This window comes from Lytechinus pictus, chromosome 14, assembly GCF_037042905.1.
Source record: "Lytechinus pictus isolate F3 Inbred chromosome 14, Lp3.0, whole genome shotgun sequence".
NCBI classification, from domain to species: domain Eukaryota; kingdom Metazoa; phylum Echinodermata; class Echinoidea; order Temnopleuroida; family Toxopneustidae; genus Lytechinus; species Lytechinus pictus.
In genome coordinates, this window is record NC_087258.1 from 1,813,660 (window position 1) to 1,827,702 (window position 14,043).

The 14,043-nt window shown below is 36.5% G+C and overlaps 1 protein-coding gene across 2 annotated transcripts; it reads left to right on the plus strand.

Moving 5' to 3' along the window:
- Positions 1-701: 701 nt before the first annotated feature.
- On the plus strand, positions 702-13,469 carry LOC129276358 (peroxisome biogenesis factor 2-like). Of its 2 annotated transcripts, XR_010295700.1 has the most exons (9): positions 741-882; positions 2,502-2,579; positions 3,955-4,017; positions 4,614-4,820; positions 5,236-5,388; positions 5,974-6,225; positions 7,735-8,285; positions 11,081-12,455; positions 13,256-13,469. XR_010295700.1 is itself a non-coding variant. In XM_054912739.2 (7 exons), exons 1-7 carry the CDS (start codon positions 853-855, stop codon positions 7,831-7,833), a joined length of 882 nt encoding a protein of 293 aa, XP_054768714.2. In that variant the 5' UTR covers positions 702-852; the 3' UTR covers positions 7,834-13,469. The 2 variants fall into 2 exon arrangements, 1 of the variants encoding a protein (XP_054768714.2); XM_054912739.2 differs by having other exon boundaries at positions 702-882; positions 7,735-13,469.
- The last annotated feature ends 574 nt before the right edge of the window (positions 13,470-14,043 follow it).

The following is a 14,043-nucleotide window of genomic DNA, read 5'->3' on the forward strand; positions in this document are numbered from 1 at the left end:
TGGAGACATACATAAATCGCCAATCAAAATGCGAGTAGCGCTATCTGCTATACGTTTTGACAATCAGACTTGAAAAGGGATATTTTTCTAAACTAAATGGAATACACGAAAATAATAGGTTCTGAATAAATCGAATTTTGCAAGCGCTCAGTGCGAGTAGAAAATGTCAATAATCAGACCATAAAGATGTCTCTTTTACAGAGCACTTTTTGAAAAATCAGTTTGTAGATCACACAAAATAATGAAAGTTCGATTTCCGAGGTAAAATGTATAATGTATATTAACTTCCAAACTTGATATTTAAGCTCCATATCGAAAAATCATCTAACAGGCAATGCGAGCGCGAAGTGTGAGCGAAAATTTTATATAGTGACATGAAAGATTCTTTTTATTTTCCAAGTCTTCCCCTCATCTTATTTTATTCACTCTGGAAAACTTGACAAGCAAAAAAACAAACAAAGGTTTTCACTCAAAATGTAAGGTCATTTAGTCCAAAATACATGTATTATTTCGAATGTGAATGATGCATTTTTATCCATCAAAAAAGACCAAAAATAGTAGGGGGGACATTTGATATTGTGTCCCCCCTACGATTTTTTGTAGGGGGGACACGTCCCCCCTGTCCCCCCTGGGATTTCCGCCCATGCCCACGGCCCTGTTTGAGAAAAATATAAATAATGTTGCAGCACGTACATGAAGTTGCAGTACATAACATAGCCTGGCGATAGAGGTCGGTCGTATTGTTTTTCCTGTTCGGCAGAGAGGCTGCTGAATAAGTCTGACTTTCCCTCATTTGACTTTTGAGGTCGAGATCGGCTTGGAACACGAAATCAGTTGAAAAAGGGACATAAGATGGCACACAGTGTTCTCAGAGTTAATCAGGTAAATATAATTGCTTGCTCTGCTAGTAATTTGACATTGTGTAGTTTAATTTCCTGATTTAATGCGCTTTCGCACCCGTTTTCAAAACCGTCAGTGTTTCACAACCTATTAACCCGAGAGCATGGGCGCAGAGCTCCGGAGTGCGGGCGTGACTATTTAGCTAGGCACGATGTGGATGTGAAAGCGCATTAGGTCCCCTAGGCCGGGCTAAATACTGGGTGACTAAACATAAGAAGGATTGAAAAAAAAAGTCAAACAGGAACGTCGCTATTTACCAGGCTCATGGTAAGCAATTTTGGAAGTTGGGTGGTGGCTGGTGGGGGCAAACATTCTCAGTCTTCAGACCTGGGCCGGCTGGCTCACCTTTCTTTTTTTGTGGGGGGGGGGGGGGGGCTCATGTACGAATATTAAAAAAAAATGAGAGGGAGAGATTGATCAATTGAAAGCTTATAAAGTTAGGGCACTTTATTATGCATTGTAGGATTTGGTGATTATCTTGTTGAATAAAAAATAAGCAAAATAATAAGTTTGCCATGGCATGGTGCCCTAGCTAAACTAAGACAAAAGTATGCAGGTCACTGTATAGTCACTCATCCAAGGTTATGATATAACTTTGTTCTCTTGCTACTATTTTAGTATTAGGGCTCCCTGTGTCGTGAAATAAGGTTTGCAATGTTTGGCTTGTTTTCCCTTGTTCTTGGGGATAAATGTTTGATTTTTTAACACTATTATTACAGCTATTCATAAAAAAAACTTGGCTGAAAAGTAAATTGGATTGTTTTACATTTTTTTCTTCAAAATTTAAAAGAGAGATTGTTTGGTGACGATTCAGACCAAATTTACTTTCCACCAATAGATGGCCTACACAAAATTATGCTCAAAATATTTTTTTTTATTAGCACTCTGATTTATAAAGGAAAAATATGATTCCCAAGTTAAAGGGGAAGTTCACCCTGAAGAAAAGTTTATTGTAAAAATAGCAGAAAAATAATGGAAAATATTGGTGAGCCAAAGGTTTGAGGAAAATCCATTAAATAAAGCAAGTTATTAGAATTTTTAAGTTTTGGATTGTGACTTCATAAACAAGTAGCTGCCCAATATGTTATGAACAGGTAATATAAAATGCATATATTTCAACTTTTTAATGGTTCGCGATGACTTATTTTTGGTTTCTTTTTAGGAATGGGTGTGAAATAATTTTTTCTATTGATATAATGAAGGTACAGTAAAAACCATTATCAATTTTCTGAGATAATGACATTTCATTGATTGTTTACAATAAGATATGTAGGAAAGTTGCTCGCATATGAAGGCACAAATTATCAAATAATCAAAATTCTGATAACTTTTTTAATCTTTGAAGGATTTTTCTCAAACCTTGGCAATATTAAAAATAAAAAAATCTGCTACTTTGTACAATAAACTTTTTTGTCAGAGACTCAGGGTGCCTGGAACTAGTATTTTAAAATGTTTTATGTTGCATAGGTAGATTAGCCACATGCAGGGTCGTTGCTGTGAACAAGTGACTGGTGTAGGCCTACTAGTTCACTCAATGATGGTCTGTACAGTCAGTAAATGATTAATTGACAGTCTTTTTCTACTTCTTTTTATTATTTCAGCTGGATGCCCATCAGCTGGATGATGAAATTCATCTCCTCCTCAGAGCTCAGTTAACAAAGGCATTCCAGTTCTTCAGGGTATTATGACACAATCTTTCTTTTTAATTTAAAGATGAAACTTCATGTTGTCACATAATATCTGTCTTACAAGGTGTTGCGATTGATCTGATCAACCTCAACTATGGAAAGCCAGCGACGCCCACATCTAAAATACATGTTTGTTCAAAATATATTTTAGATATATGATGAATATTACATAAAGTCATTGTTTTCTTGACAATTCTGTTTGCCTTTGTTTTACAAAGGACATTTTGCAAATTTCATGTAGAAAGAATTATGACACTGATAGATTTCCATTTTCCATAGAGTTACGTTTGATTAGATCAATCGTTACTCTTTGTAAGACGGGGCACTGGTGGCCTGTTGTGGGATGCCATAAAAGATTTTCAATGATTGGTAGATCTCTTCCTTTCAGCTAAACTTGATATCTGGGTCCCGTTTTACAAGGAGTTGCGAGTGATCCGATCAACCTCCACTATATGGAAATACATCATTGTCAAAATTTATCCTGCAGGAAATTTGCACATTGTTTTTTCTGAGCGAAGAGGAAGCACATTGAATTGTGTGATATACAATATTGAATGTGTGATATACATAATATCTAGAAAACATTTAGAAGATATGTGTATTTTAAATGTTGCCGTTACTGGCTTTCCATAGTTGTGGTCGATCAGATCAATTGCAACACTTTGTTAGACAGGGTCCTGATCTGTGTTTAAACATAAATTGTCTTTTTGTTAAGCATTTGAATGCAAAGTTTATAATTTGTTAAGTAATAGGGTTAAATTTAATAACTGGAGAGAGAAAATCTCATTCTGTACTACAGGTAGTCAATAGATCAGGGCCCCGTCTTACAAAGAGTTACGTTTGATCCAGTCAATCGTAACTATTAAAATCCATCAGTGTCTCATAATTTTTTCAACATGAAATTTGCAAAATTATGTCCTTTTAAACAAAGGCGAACATACAAAATTGTCAAGAAAACAATGATTTTATGTAATATACATCATATCTAGAAAATGTTTTGAACAAATGTATTTTAGATGTGGGCGTTGCTGACTTTTCAAAGTTAAGGTTGATCGGATCAATCTCAACTCTTTGTAAGACAGGGCCCAGATCACTACATTGTAGATCCGCAGCCGTTTGTAATGTCATTTTGCTTGTTTTATAACATGACTCGACTCAACTTGCATGTTTTTGGTGGACTTAACATTTGAGATTGAATGACAGTGAAATACTTCTTTTATGATTGGTTACTTTTTAGACATACATGTAAGCCACCCTGCTACAAAGAAAATTAAACCCAGTTGTTTTTATACCTTTTCATTCATATCAATTTTTGTTTCTAGAGTGTGCAATAATCAGAAATATGATATTTACTGTTTTATTTCAGCCCGGTGTTCTCTCAAAGTGTGACCCTGAAGTAAATGCTGTTTTACGTCTATTAATATGGCATGTGAGTATTGTTTTTTATTATTTCCTAACCAATATTTTTTTTTCTTTTCCATGATTCCTTTGTCTTTGTGATCACATTTTATATAGTGCATATGACAGTAAAATCTCATAATTTTTTAACATAAGTAGATGAAGATATGTTAGTGGATAGAGAAAAAAAAGAAAGAAATATTCATGAAATTAGGCCTGGGTATTACTATTATGATGAAAATCCAAACTGACCAGGAAGTAGTTTAATGCATCATAAACCAAGAACAAAAAATGGATTGTCTTTGGAAAAGGACTTAAATTTACATATATATAAATGTTATCATGAATTTTGTTTTATATTTTTAATTGTTTGAACTTGAAAATAAAATAGGTAAGTTTCAAACTGCCAGTTTTCTTCAATCTGTTTAAAACCAAAGACTAGTATATAATTGAAATAATTGAAAATCTTTAGCAGTTTGACTTTTTTTACAAGATACATGTATTTTAGTGTTTATTATTTTGAAGGAGTCTGTATCCCCTAAACTTTTTAAATAGATATGTATGGGACCTTACAAATTATGTTAATCATAATAGACATCCTCTTTTTTTTTCTATCTTCAATATCAGTTTTCAATCAGTAAATCAGGAGCCACCATTGGTCAACAAATGCTCAACATGCTCTACACAAACAGTCTCCCACAAGGTCAAAGGTCACATACCCTGGATCAGAAACATAAGTTACTCTATGCGCTGCTCCTTGTTGGATGCAGGTGGTTTCAGGAAAGGAGTTCAGATCTCTCTCAGATGACCAGGAGCAGCGAAAAGTTTGATTTGGTAAGAAAGTTAAATTGACCTAGAACTTTCTTTGAAAAAAAAAGAAAAGAAAATGTGTATTTCATAAATTTGAAATTTGGCGGGAACTCTTGAAATACTATGAGGGCTTTACAAGAGATGTACAATCAATTGTATCTTGCATTAAATGTTAAATTTGGTAATCAATTGTGAGCCAGCTTCAGTAACAGAGAGTATTCTGTTTTATAAATTGATTTGGTAAAGTTGAAATGGATTTATAGATTGTGAATTTGAAATTAATAATTTGCAATTGATTTCAAATAATTTTATAGCAAGTTCCCGGCAATGTCACACATGATTTAGAGATCTTAGCCTAGGTTGTAAGTTTGGTTCATCTTATTATATAGTCTACTTTATATATCTTCTGTTTATGAAATATGTGTCTTTATTGTTGTAGGTATGGAAGCTGATCGATCTGTTGGAGCGACTGGTGAAGATAGCTTCTCTAATCAACTTTCTAATGTTCCTGCAGCAAGGTTTCTATCCCAGCATTCTTGAGAGGGTATTAGGCATCATTCCAAGGTTTGCTAAGCCACAGTCTGTCAGGCAGGTGAGTTGTCCCCTCTACCCCTTCATCCTCTTTTCTTTCATTCTTCTATCTGTTCTTCTTCCCCTTTTCTCTTGAGAGGGTATTAGGCATCATTCCAAGGTTTGCTAAACCACAGTCTGTCAGGCAGGTTAGTTACTCCCTCCACCCCTTTTTCTTCCTCTTTTAAATTTTTTAGATCGAATTTGTGAACACCCAAAATTGGGTGGCCAGCTGGGACAACGAGTCTTAGGTTTTAGGTGTCCTGACGCTGTTTTAGGTGATCACTGCTAAATTTGTTCTGTATCAATATGCTATTGATGTTTTATTTGATTATTACCCAAGTTATAAAATTTCTGACAATCAAGTTCACAGAAAAATTGGGAGAGTAGTCCTGATTACTTGAGGCAACTCACCAAATTACTAATTTGAAATTTACATAGTTTTGGTGATCTCATTTTTTTTTCAATTAGCCATAACTTTCATATATTCTTAGTCAGATTTCTCTCAAATTTTCAATGTTTTTTTTTTTTCATTGCTTTGCTTAAAAAGAAATCATTTCTTTGCCAAGGTTTAATTCACCCTTTTCTCTTGACCTTTGTATGTTAGGTGACATTTGAGTTCATGACCCGAGAGCTGCTGTGGCACGGCTTTGCCGAATTCCTCTTCTTCCTCCTCCCTCTCATCAATATCCACCGCATTCGGAACGTGATCCGAAGAAGAGTTGCTGGCATCCGGACTGGGCCGGGAACCTTGCAGCGGTCTTTAGCTGAGTGCAAGGAGTGTGTTGTCTGTGGAGAATGGCCGACGTGTCCTCAGGAGATTGGGTGTCAGCAAGTCTTCTGCTACTACTGTCTCAAGGTATATATATTGCCGTTTGGCTATTGAAACCTCATATCTAAAAATCTTAGAAATTTAAGACAACACTATTTAGATTGGTGACATAAGTATTGACCTTTTGCCTTGAAAGAATTTTCTTTGGGAAGTAGGAGACTGTTTGCAAGGTTGCTACCATTGTCAAGATTCTAAAATACAGTTTTTCTAAGTTTTTAAAATTTTTGTGAATATTGAAATACATGTATGAGGTTTTAACACCTCTGCGACGATGTCTGTCATGTGTTGAAAGAATATGTCTTTAATGCAGTTTGTAAAGATATTTTTATTCAAAGATCAGGGACCTGTTTCATGAAGAGTTACGAGTATGGAAACTTTTCTAATTATTACAGCTACCATTGTTACAGTGCTCGTCAGCCAGTCAGGATCAAGGTTTTTATGGTAGTTACTATAATGGCAAAGTTACAACAGTTGTAAGTCTTTATGAAATCGGCCCCCGGGCAATTGTTATATAGGCGGGGGCATAGTGACGTCACATCCGCTTAACAAAGGCATCACTGACCTCAGTGCGATGAAAACAAAGTATGAAAAACACTATAAAATAGTGTAAGAAACAGTACTGAAAATTTCAGAAAGATTTTTAAACTTCCAGCTAACCAAATGGTTAAACTCGATTATCATGACGTTGAGCACAAAGTATGAAGGCGATGCATTGTAGGCTCTACAGGTCGCTAGTGCATTGTTTTCATTGGCTGGTCAGTTGCTAGGGCTTGAGATTAAAAAATGCCTGAATGTTCGCCCCAGCCTATAGAGTAATTGGCCCGAATTCACAAAGGTGGCTTTTAAAACCATCGGTTGAACTCATGGTTTATGTAGATTTTCTGTAGAAATTACGCTTATTTACTGCTCATATTATAAGATTCCAATGCTGATGCGCGCTGTTGTCACAGTGCACCAAATTGACACCTGTTGCCATTGTTAAATACGCTATTTTATTCATGAGTCCACTGTTTGAAGAGTAGATTCATTAATTCAAAACAGTGGACTCATGAATGAAATAGAGTGGATAACCACGCCAACAGGTGTTAATTTGGCGCGCTGTGACAAATGCGCGCATTAGCATTGGACATTTTTTGATATACGCATAAATAAGCGTAAGTTATACAGGAAATCTGCATAAACCATGGGTTCAACCGATGGTTTTAAAAACCACCTTTGTGAATTCGGGCCATAGTGTCTGAGCACTTGTCTGATTGTGTGTGTGTGTGTGTGCATAAAATCATTTAAAAGGTTGAAGTGTTATTTCATACATGAATAATGCATACAGAATGACACCAAACAAAACTTATCCTTAATCTTGATATTTGAGTTTGGCTTGATAATTTAGTTCTTTCTGAATTCTGAAACCTGTGTCACTTTTAAGAAAAATTGAAAGACTTTGAAAAGCAGCGTCATTTTGTCGATTCGACATAAGTATTCTCATCAATGGTATTAAATATATAGCTATGATTTTTTTTTATCTTGCTTCCTTTTCAGAGTAACTTTGGAGCTGACCCATCCTATACTTGCCCTTCCTGTGGTCATGCAGTGGAAGAGTCTAGTAACATCCGTCCAGTTATGTGCTCCGTTAGATAGCAGTAAACCAATGGTTTGGTTTCAACTCAGGATCCAGCTAAGCTCAAATTTTATCACATGGTTTATGCTTTACAGAGATTTTGCCAAAGTCAATGAGACACTTTTTTAAAATAATGATCATTCCTCCAATTAATAGGAATATAAACTAGTACTGCAGTCCTTCAAGTTTATAATTTCGTGGAGCTCCTTAAATCGCTCTCCTTATTTTATTTTTTCAATTGAGCTCCTCAGAATCGTTCTCCTTGAGGAGCTCAATTCAATACAATACATGTATGATAAATTGTAGATTTTTCTTAAAATTGTAAATGAAATAGCTGTGTAGCTATTAATTAATGTGTTGAAACTAGGCCTGGGTCAATACGTTTACACTCGCGCTCCTGCTTTACTGAAAATACTGTACAAAAATCTGCTAAAATTTCACATTTTACAACTTTAAATCCATGACTTCCATGGTGTTGCAACATTAACTGAAAATGATCGTTGATCGTTTAATCGTTTTGATCGTTTTACACTTGGTCAACACCATGAAAATCTACATGTGGGACTACAACATAAAGGGAGGAGGAGTCTTCATTGCCCTCGACCAAACAATCCCTATAATAGAGAGACCTGATATCGCTGAAGAAGACAGTGAGTCAGCATGGTGCCAACTTCTTGTAAATGATGGGAGCAGTATCTATATCGGCTCCTACTATAGGCCCCCAACGAATAGTAATGACTTAGAAAATCTTAGCAAAAGCCTTGAAAAAATCCAACAGGAAACTAACACACCCTACATCATACTTGGAGGGGATTTTAATATACCGAATATGTCATGGACTCCAACCGAGGCCACAACCCCACTTCAACGAGACATACTAGGAATTATTGACGAACACAGCTTAGAACAACTCGTCAATTTCACAACACGTCGAGATGCTAGTGGAACCGAAAATATCCTAGACTTGTTTTTCACTACGCACCCATCTCTTGTGAAGAACATCCACCCATACCCAGGATTTTCTGACCACAGCGTAGTAATGGTGGAAATTAACATTAAAGCACCCCTGCCTACTAGGCCGCCAAGAGAGATCCACCAATGGAAAAAGATGGATGAAAACAAAATCAAAACAGACGCAGATAATTTTTGCGTGAACTTTTTGGACTCAAATCCTGGTAGTAAATCAGTCGAAGAGAATTGGTGCAACTTTAGAGACAAAATGCACGACCTTGTCAACCAACACGTACCGTCAAAAACAGTGTCAGGAAAACCAAGAGTACCCTGGCTAACCCCCAAACTCCAGAAACTTTGCCGCAAGAAGGAGAGGTACTATTCAAAGGCAAAGCAACTCGGAGGACAAGATAGATGGGACAAATACAAACAAATAAAAAGAGTAGTCAATAAAGAACTTAGAAAAGCCCAACGGACATTCATAGCAACTCTTTCAGAAGCCGGTAATAAACAGTTCTGGAAATATATCAAAACCAGGCGAAAGGACAACGTAGGGATCCAGAGCCTTAAGAAGGGAAACGACATCATTATTGATGACAAAGGGAAAGCAGACGCACTGGCCGAACAGTTCCAGAGCGTCTTCTCCAGGGACGAAACCCAAATCCCCAACCTTCCAACAAGAAACATCCCTGATATGCCAGATATCAACATCACAGTTAGTGGCATCCTCAAGCTATTGAACAAGTTAGATGTCTCAAAGGCCGCAGGACCAGATAGCATACCAAACCGTATTCTTAAACTTACAGCTGAAGAAATAGCCCCCGTCCTTCAATTCATATTTAAACAGTCATACGACCAAGGGATCCTTCCCGAGGATTGGCGTAAAGCGAACATCGCTGCTATCTACAAGAAGGGTCCTAAAAATGATCCAGCTAATTATCGCCCTATATCCTTGACCAGTGTATGCTGCAAACTTATGGAACATATAGTAGACAGCCATCTAATGACACACCTTACTTCAAACTCAATCCTTTCTGACTACCAGCATGCCTTCAGACGGGGTAGATCATGTGACACACAATTAGTTGCCACAATCCATGATCTTGCTACTCATCACAACAACAAGGAGACATGTGACATCGCAATACTCGACTTTAGTAAAGCATTCGATGTCGTCCCCCACAAGAAATTGTTGCAGAAACTTCAATTGTATGGCATCCGTAGCAAGACTCTTGAGTGGATAAGATCCTTCCTGACCCAGAGATATCAAAGAACAGTAGTGAATGGTAAAACATCAAAGTGGTTTCCAGTCCTAAGCGGTATTCCGCAGGGAACAGTCCTCGGGCCCCACCTCTTCATCTTATATATAAACGACCTCTCAGAAGCAGTTCACAGCACGGCAAGACTGTTCGCAGATGACTGCATACTCTACCGAGCAATATCCAACCCCTCTGATGAAGAATCACTACAAAAAGACTTGGATAATTTGGTCACATGGGGAAACACATGGGGGATGAAATTCAACGCTTCCAAATGCACTGTCATGAGGATCTCCAGAAAGCGAGTACCAGGACATACCAATTACTTACTCCTTGGTCAACAACTTCAGGAAGTAAATAGCCATCAATACCTAGGAATACATATAGAAAACAGCCTAAAATGGGATAAGCAGTCACAACAGGCAACCGCCAAAGGTACGAGGGCGTTAAACTTCATCAGAAGGAACTTCTATCACTGCTCTAAAACAGTGAAGGAACGTTTATACCATTCACTTGTTAGACCCCACCTAGAATACGCTTCGATAGCATGGCACCCAGGCACAGTCAAGAACACCAAATTGCTGGAAATGGTTCAGAGACGAGCCGCCCGGTTCGTCACAGGAAACTACACACGGGGATCCAGTGTTACTAACATAATGACAACACTTGGCTGGATGTCTCTCGAAGAAAGGAGGCGAAATCACCGAATCATCAACTTATATAAGATCATCCATGGAGAAACTCAACTTGACTTAAATAAATATGCCACAAGAAAAATAACAAGACTAAGAAGATCCCATGATGAACTGTATGACGTCACTTCAAAGTTCATCACAACTACTCAACTGGCTAATTCCTTCTTCCCTGAAGCAATCTCCCACTGGAATAACCTCACAGCTGATATGGTATCCTCCAAAAGCACTGACATACTTAAAGCAAAACTAAACATGCAAAACCTGCAACAAAACAAAACAGAGTAATAATACTCCCACTCTCGTCAGCCCTGAGTTACCCTTCCTGGTGGAGGACTTCAGGGATTGAAACTACAAGGTACAAGGTACAATATTTACAGAGTTTAACATCGAATCAGAGTCAGGAAAGAGGTGAATATTCTTCATTTTTTCGGTAGTTTCCAACTAAATCAAAATAATTTCAAGGAATTATGGAAAATAGATGCCTATTTCATGAATATAAATGTAAGATGTGAAATTTCAGCAACTTTTTGTGAAGGTTTTTTTTGTTTTTTTTGTTTTAGGAGCGTGATATTTTGTTCTCCTTATTTTTTTTAGGAGCGCGGTAGGAGCGCCAGCACGATCGTGCTCCTCAAAAATGAAGGTCGGGTACTGTTGATGTTCTTGAGTGTGAATAGTTTTAGCTTGTTCTGAGAATGAGTTGTTTATTTGTTATATATCTCTTCCAAATGTTTTATTCCTCATCACATCACACAGGTAATAAGAAAGAAGGATAGGATCTTCATTTTGTAAATGTGTTCATCTAACTTTTTGGATATGCTGCTTGCTACATGTAGCTTGGCAGTGCACTAATAAAGATGCGCATAGTGCAGTGATTTGAGCTGCTAGGGATAGTGTGTCAGCTAGGAAAAGAAAATATAATAGGAAACGTTTTCCTGGTAAACTATCCTTTTGTATCTTGTGTACACTTTCAAAGCAACAATACTTTTTGAATGGTTAGTTTCAAACTTAATTCATGTATGCCTATAGAAATTACACGAATCTAACTAATTTAACCCTTAGTTTAATCCATGGTTTAATGGGGGATCAATATACCCCCCATCAAAGTTTTATGACTACTCCATATTGGCATGCAAGGTTAACGTTCATGACTTTTTCTTTCAAGTCTTTCACATCTTTTGGAACCAAGCTTAAGAAAAATTGGATAAGTAAATCAGGGTCACACAACCCTTTTTGCAATCACACGCAGGCACTAACCCCCCCCCCCCTTTTACAGGAATTAGTGGAGAAACAAATGGAAAATAGTGCTTTTCATAAATTGCACAAAACTCTTTCAATTTCAAGGGGGGTTGGTGTCGGATTGACTCCTGGAAAAGCCAAGTTAAAATAAAGTAAAGGGATTTCGAATGTTACAAAAGTCCTTATATTTAAAAAAGATACAGAACCAGTAAATGGATATTCATAACAATAACTAAATGCTCAAGAGATCTTCAAATTTCATTATGTATGAATGAAGAAATTACCATCTAATTTATCACTGAAAGGATTCATCCAATTGATGCGACGATAACAACGACAATGGTCCGATGAAGTTTGCAGCCTCGCAAGTGAAAGCCTACCAAACTGGTAAAATTTCATGATTGGGATTAAAGAATGATTTCTCTTACTACATGTATTTAATAAAATATTGATTGAGAGTTTGAAAATGTAGAATTTGACATTTCCATACATGTATCTCAGGCTGCATTTATGCGACCTCAAGCCAGAATCATGACTTGAAACATGATTTGAATCATGATTCAAAACACAAACATGAATCACAATACCACAGAATCAGCGTTCAGACGACCTTCATTTTAAAGCTGTTTTTCCTCGGATTCGGACCGATCCAGTGCGCATCACAGTGCGCAGTTTGACAGAGGAAGTTAGGTCAACTTTTTTCGCACGTGTTTTGGCTCTCGAAAAATCAATCCTGTACCTTCCGAATTCAGTCTATTATACCACAATTTGTTTACTTATTATTCTTCTTGTCGGTTTATCGAAAATTGTGTTCGGATGTAAATTTTAGCGTAGATCCAATTTCATATTGACATTTGTTAACTCAACAACAATTGATATCATTGTCTGTTCAGTTAGTTCATTTACTAGTTCACTTGAAGTTGAAGACATGACCAAAAAAGATGGAAAGAAGAGGACGATGCGATGCCCAACACAGAATGCATGCATATCATATTATGTATAAATACACTGAGCATAGCGCGTCTTGAGCTTGGCAAGAGTCAAACCTAAAGTAGCCCGACAAAATGACGTCATAGAATCATGATTGTAATCACGATATCGTTTATTCGCACATTTTCGTACGTGATTCTGCAGAAACGTCTTTCCAAACGCCCCTTTTTTCATGTTTCATGTTTGTGATTCTAATCATGATTATATTCAATTTCGACTAAACGCAATCGTGATTCTGCAGAATCATGATTTGAATCATGATTCAGATCATGATTCTAGGGTTAAAAAGTGGCGGATAAACGCACCCTCAGATTTGGTGATGATGGAAGCTTGAGTTTTGATTAAAAAACAAAACAAAAATCCTTTTAGTATTCTATGGAATGTCCAAATGGATTCCTTTTCTTCATGCATAATATTGAATTACTATCTGTGCAATAATTGTATAAATATCCTTAATTTTGTATTGTTAATTATTAAAAGTTATGTAAAAATATTTATAAAGAAAGAAATTATAGAAACATAAAAGGTTTTCTTTCTGTTTGTTTGTGTTGGTCCAAGTCTTGATATTAAAGGGAGAGATTCTCTGAAAACTAAAGTTTTCACTTTTATATATTAGAATACAGAAGGAAAATGGGGTTTGTTTCATCAGGTCAGTCAGCTTTGTGCATTTGCACAAAGCTTTTACAGATTTTTGTCATTTTTAGCAGGTTTGCAGGTTGCAGCTCAATATACAGTTGAGGACAGAAGTTTACATACACACAGGAAATTCAAAGAAAAGTTGACACTTGCCAAACATAAAATTTACCGTATCTTATAAAATATTTGTGCTTTTATGACAAATTTGATATCAAATAAATGAGTATGTCATGCCCCTTCATCACATTGCTTTGTCATCAGGAGCTGAAAAATATTTAGGTGCCATTTCCTCCCCCCCAAAAAAAAATCTTCATAGTTTAGACAAATTCAAAATAAAAACTAGTCAAAACATTTCATATTTGTGCTAGTTACTTCTCAACACAGACATTTCAGATTACAATTTTTGTTCAGTGGTAACATATCATGATAGAAAATGTTATATAAGTCATAGATTTGACATTTA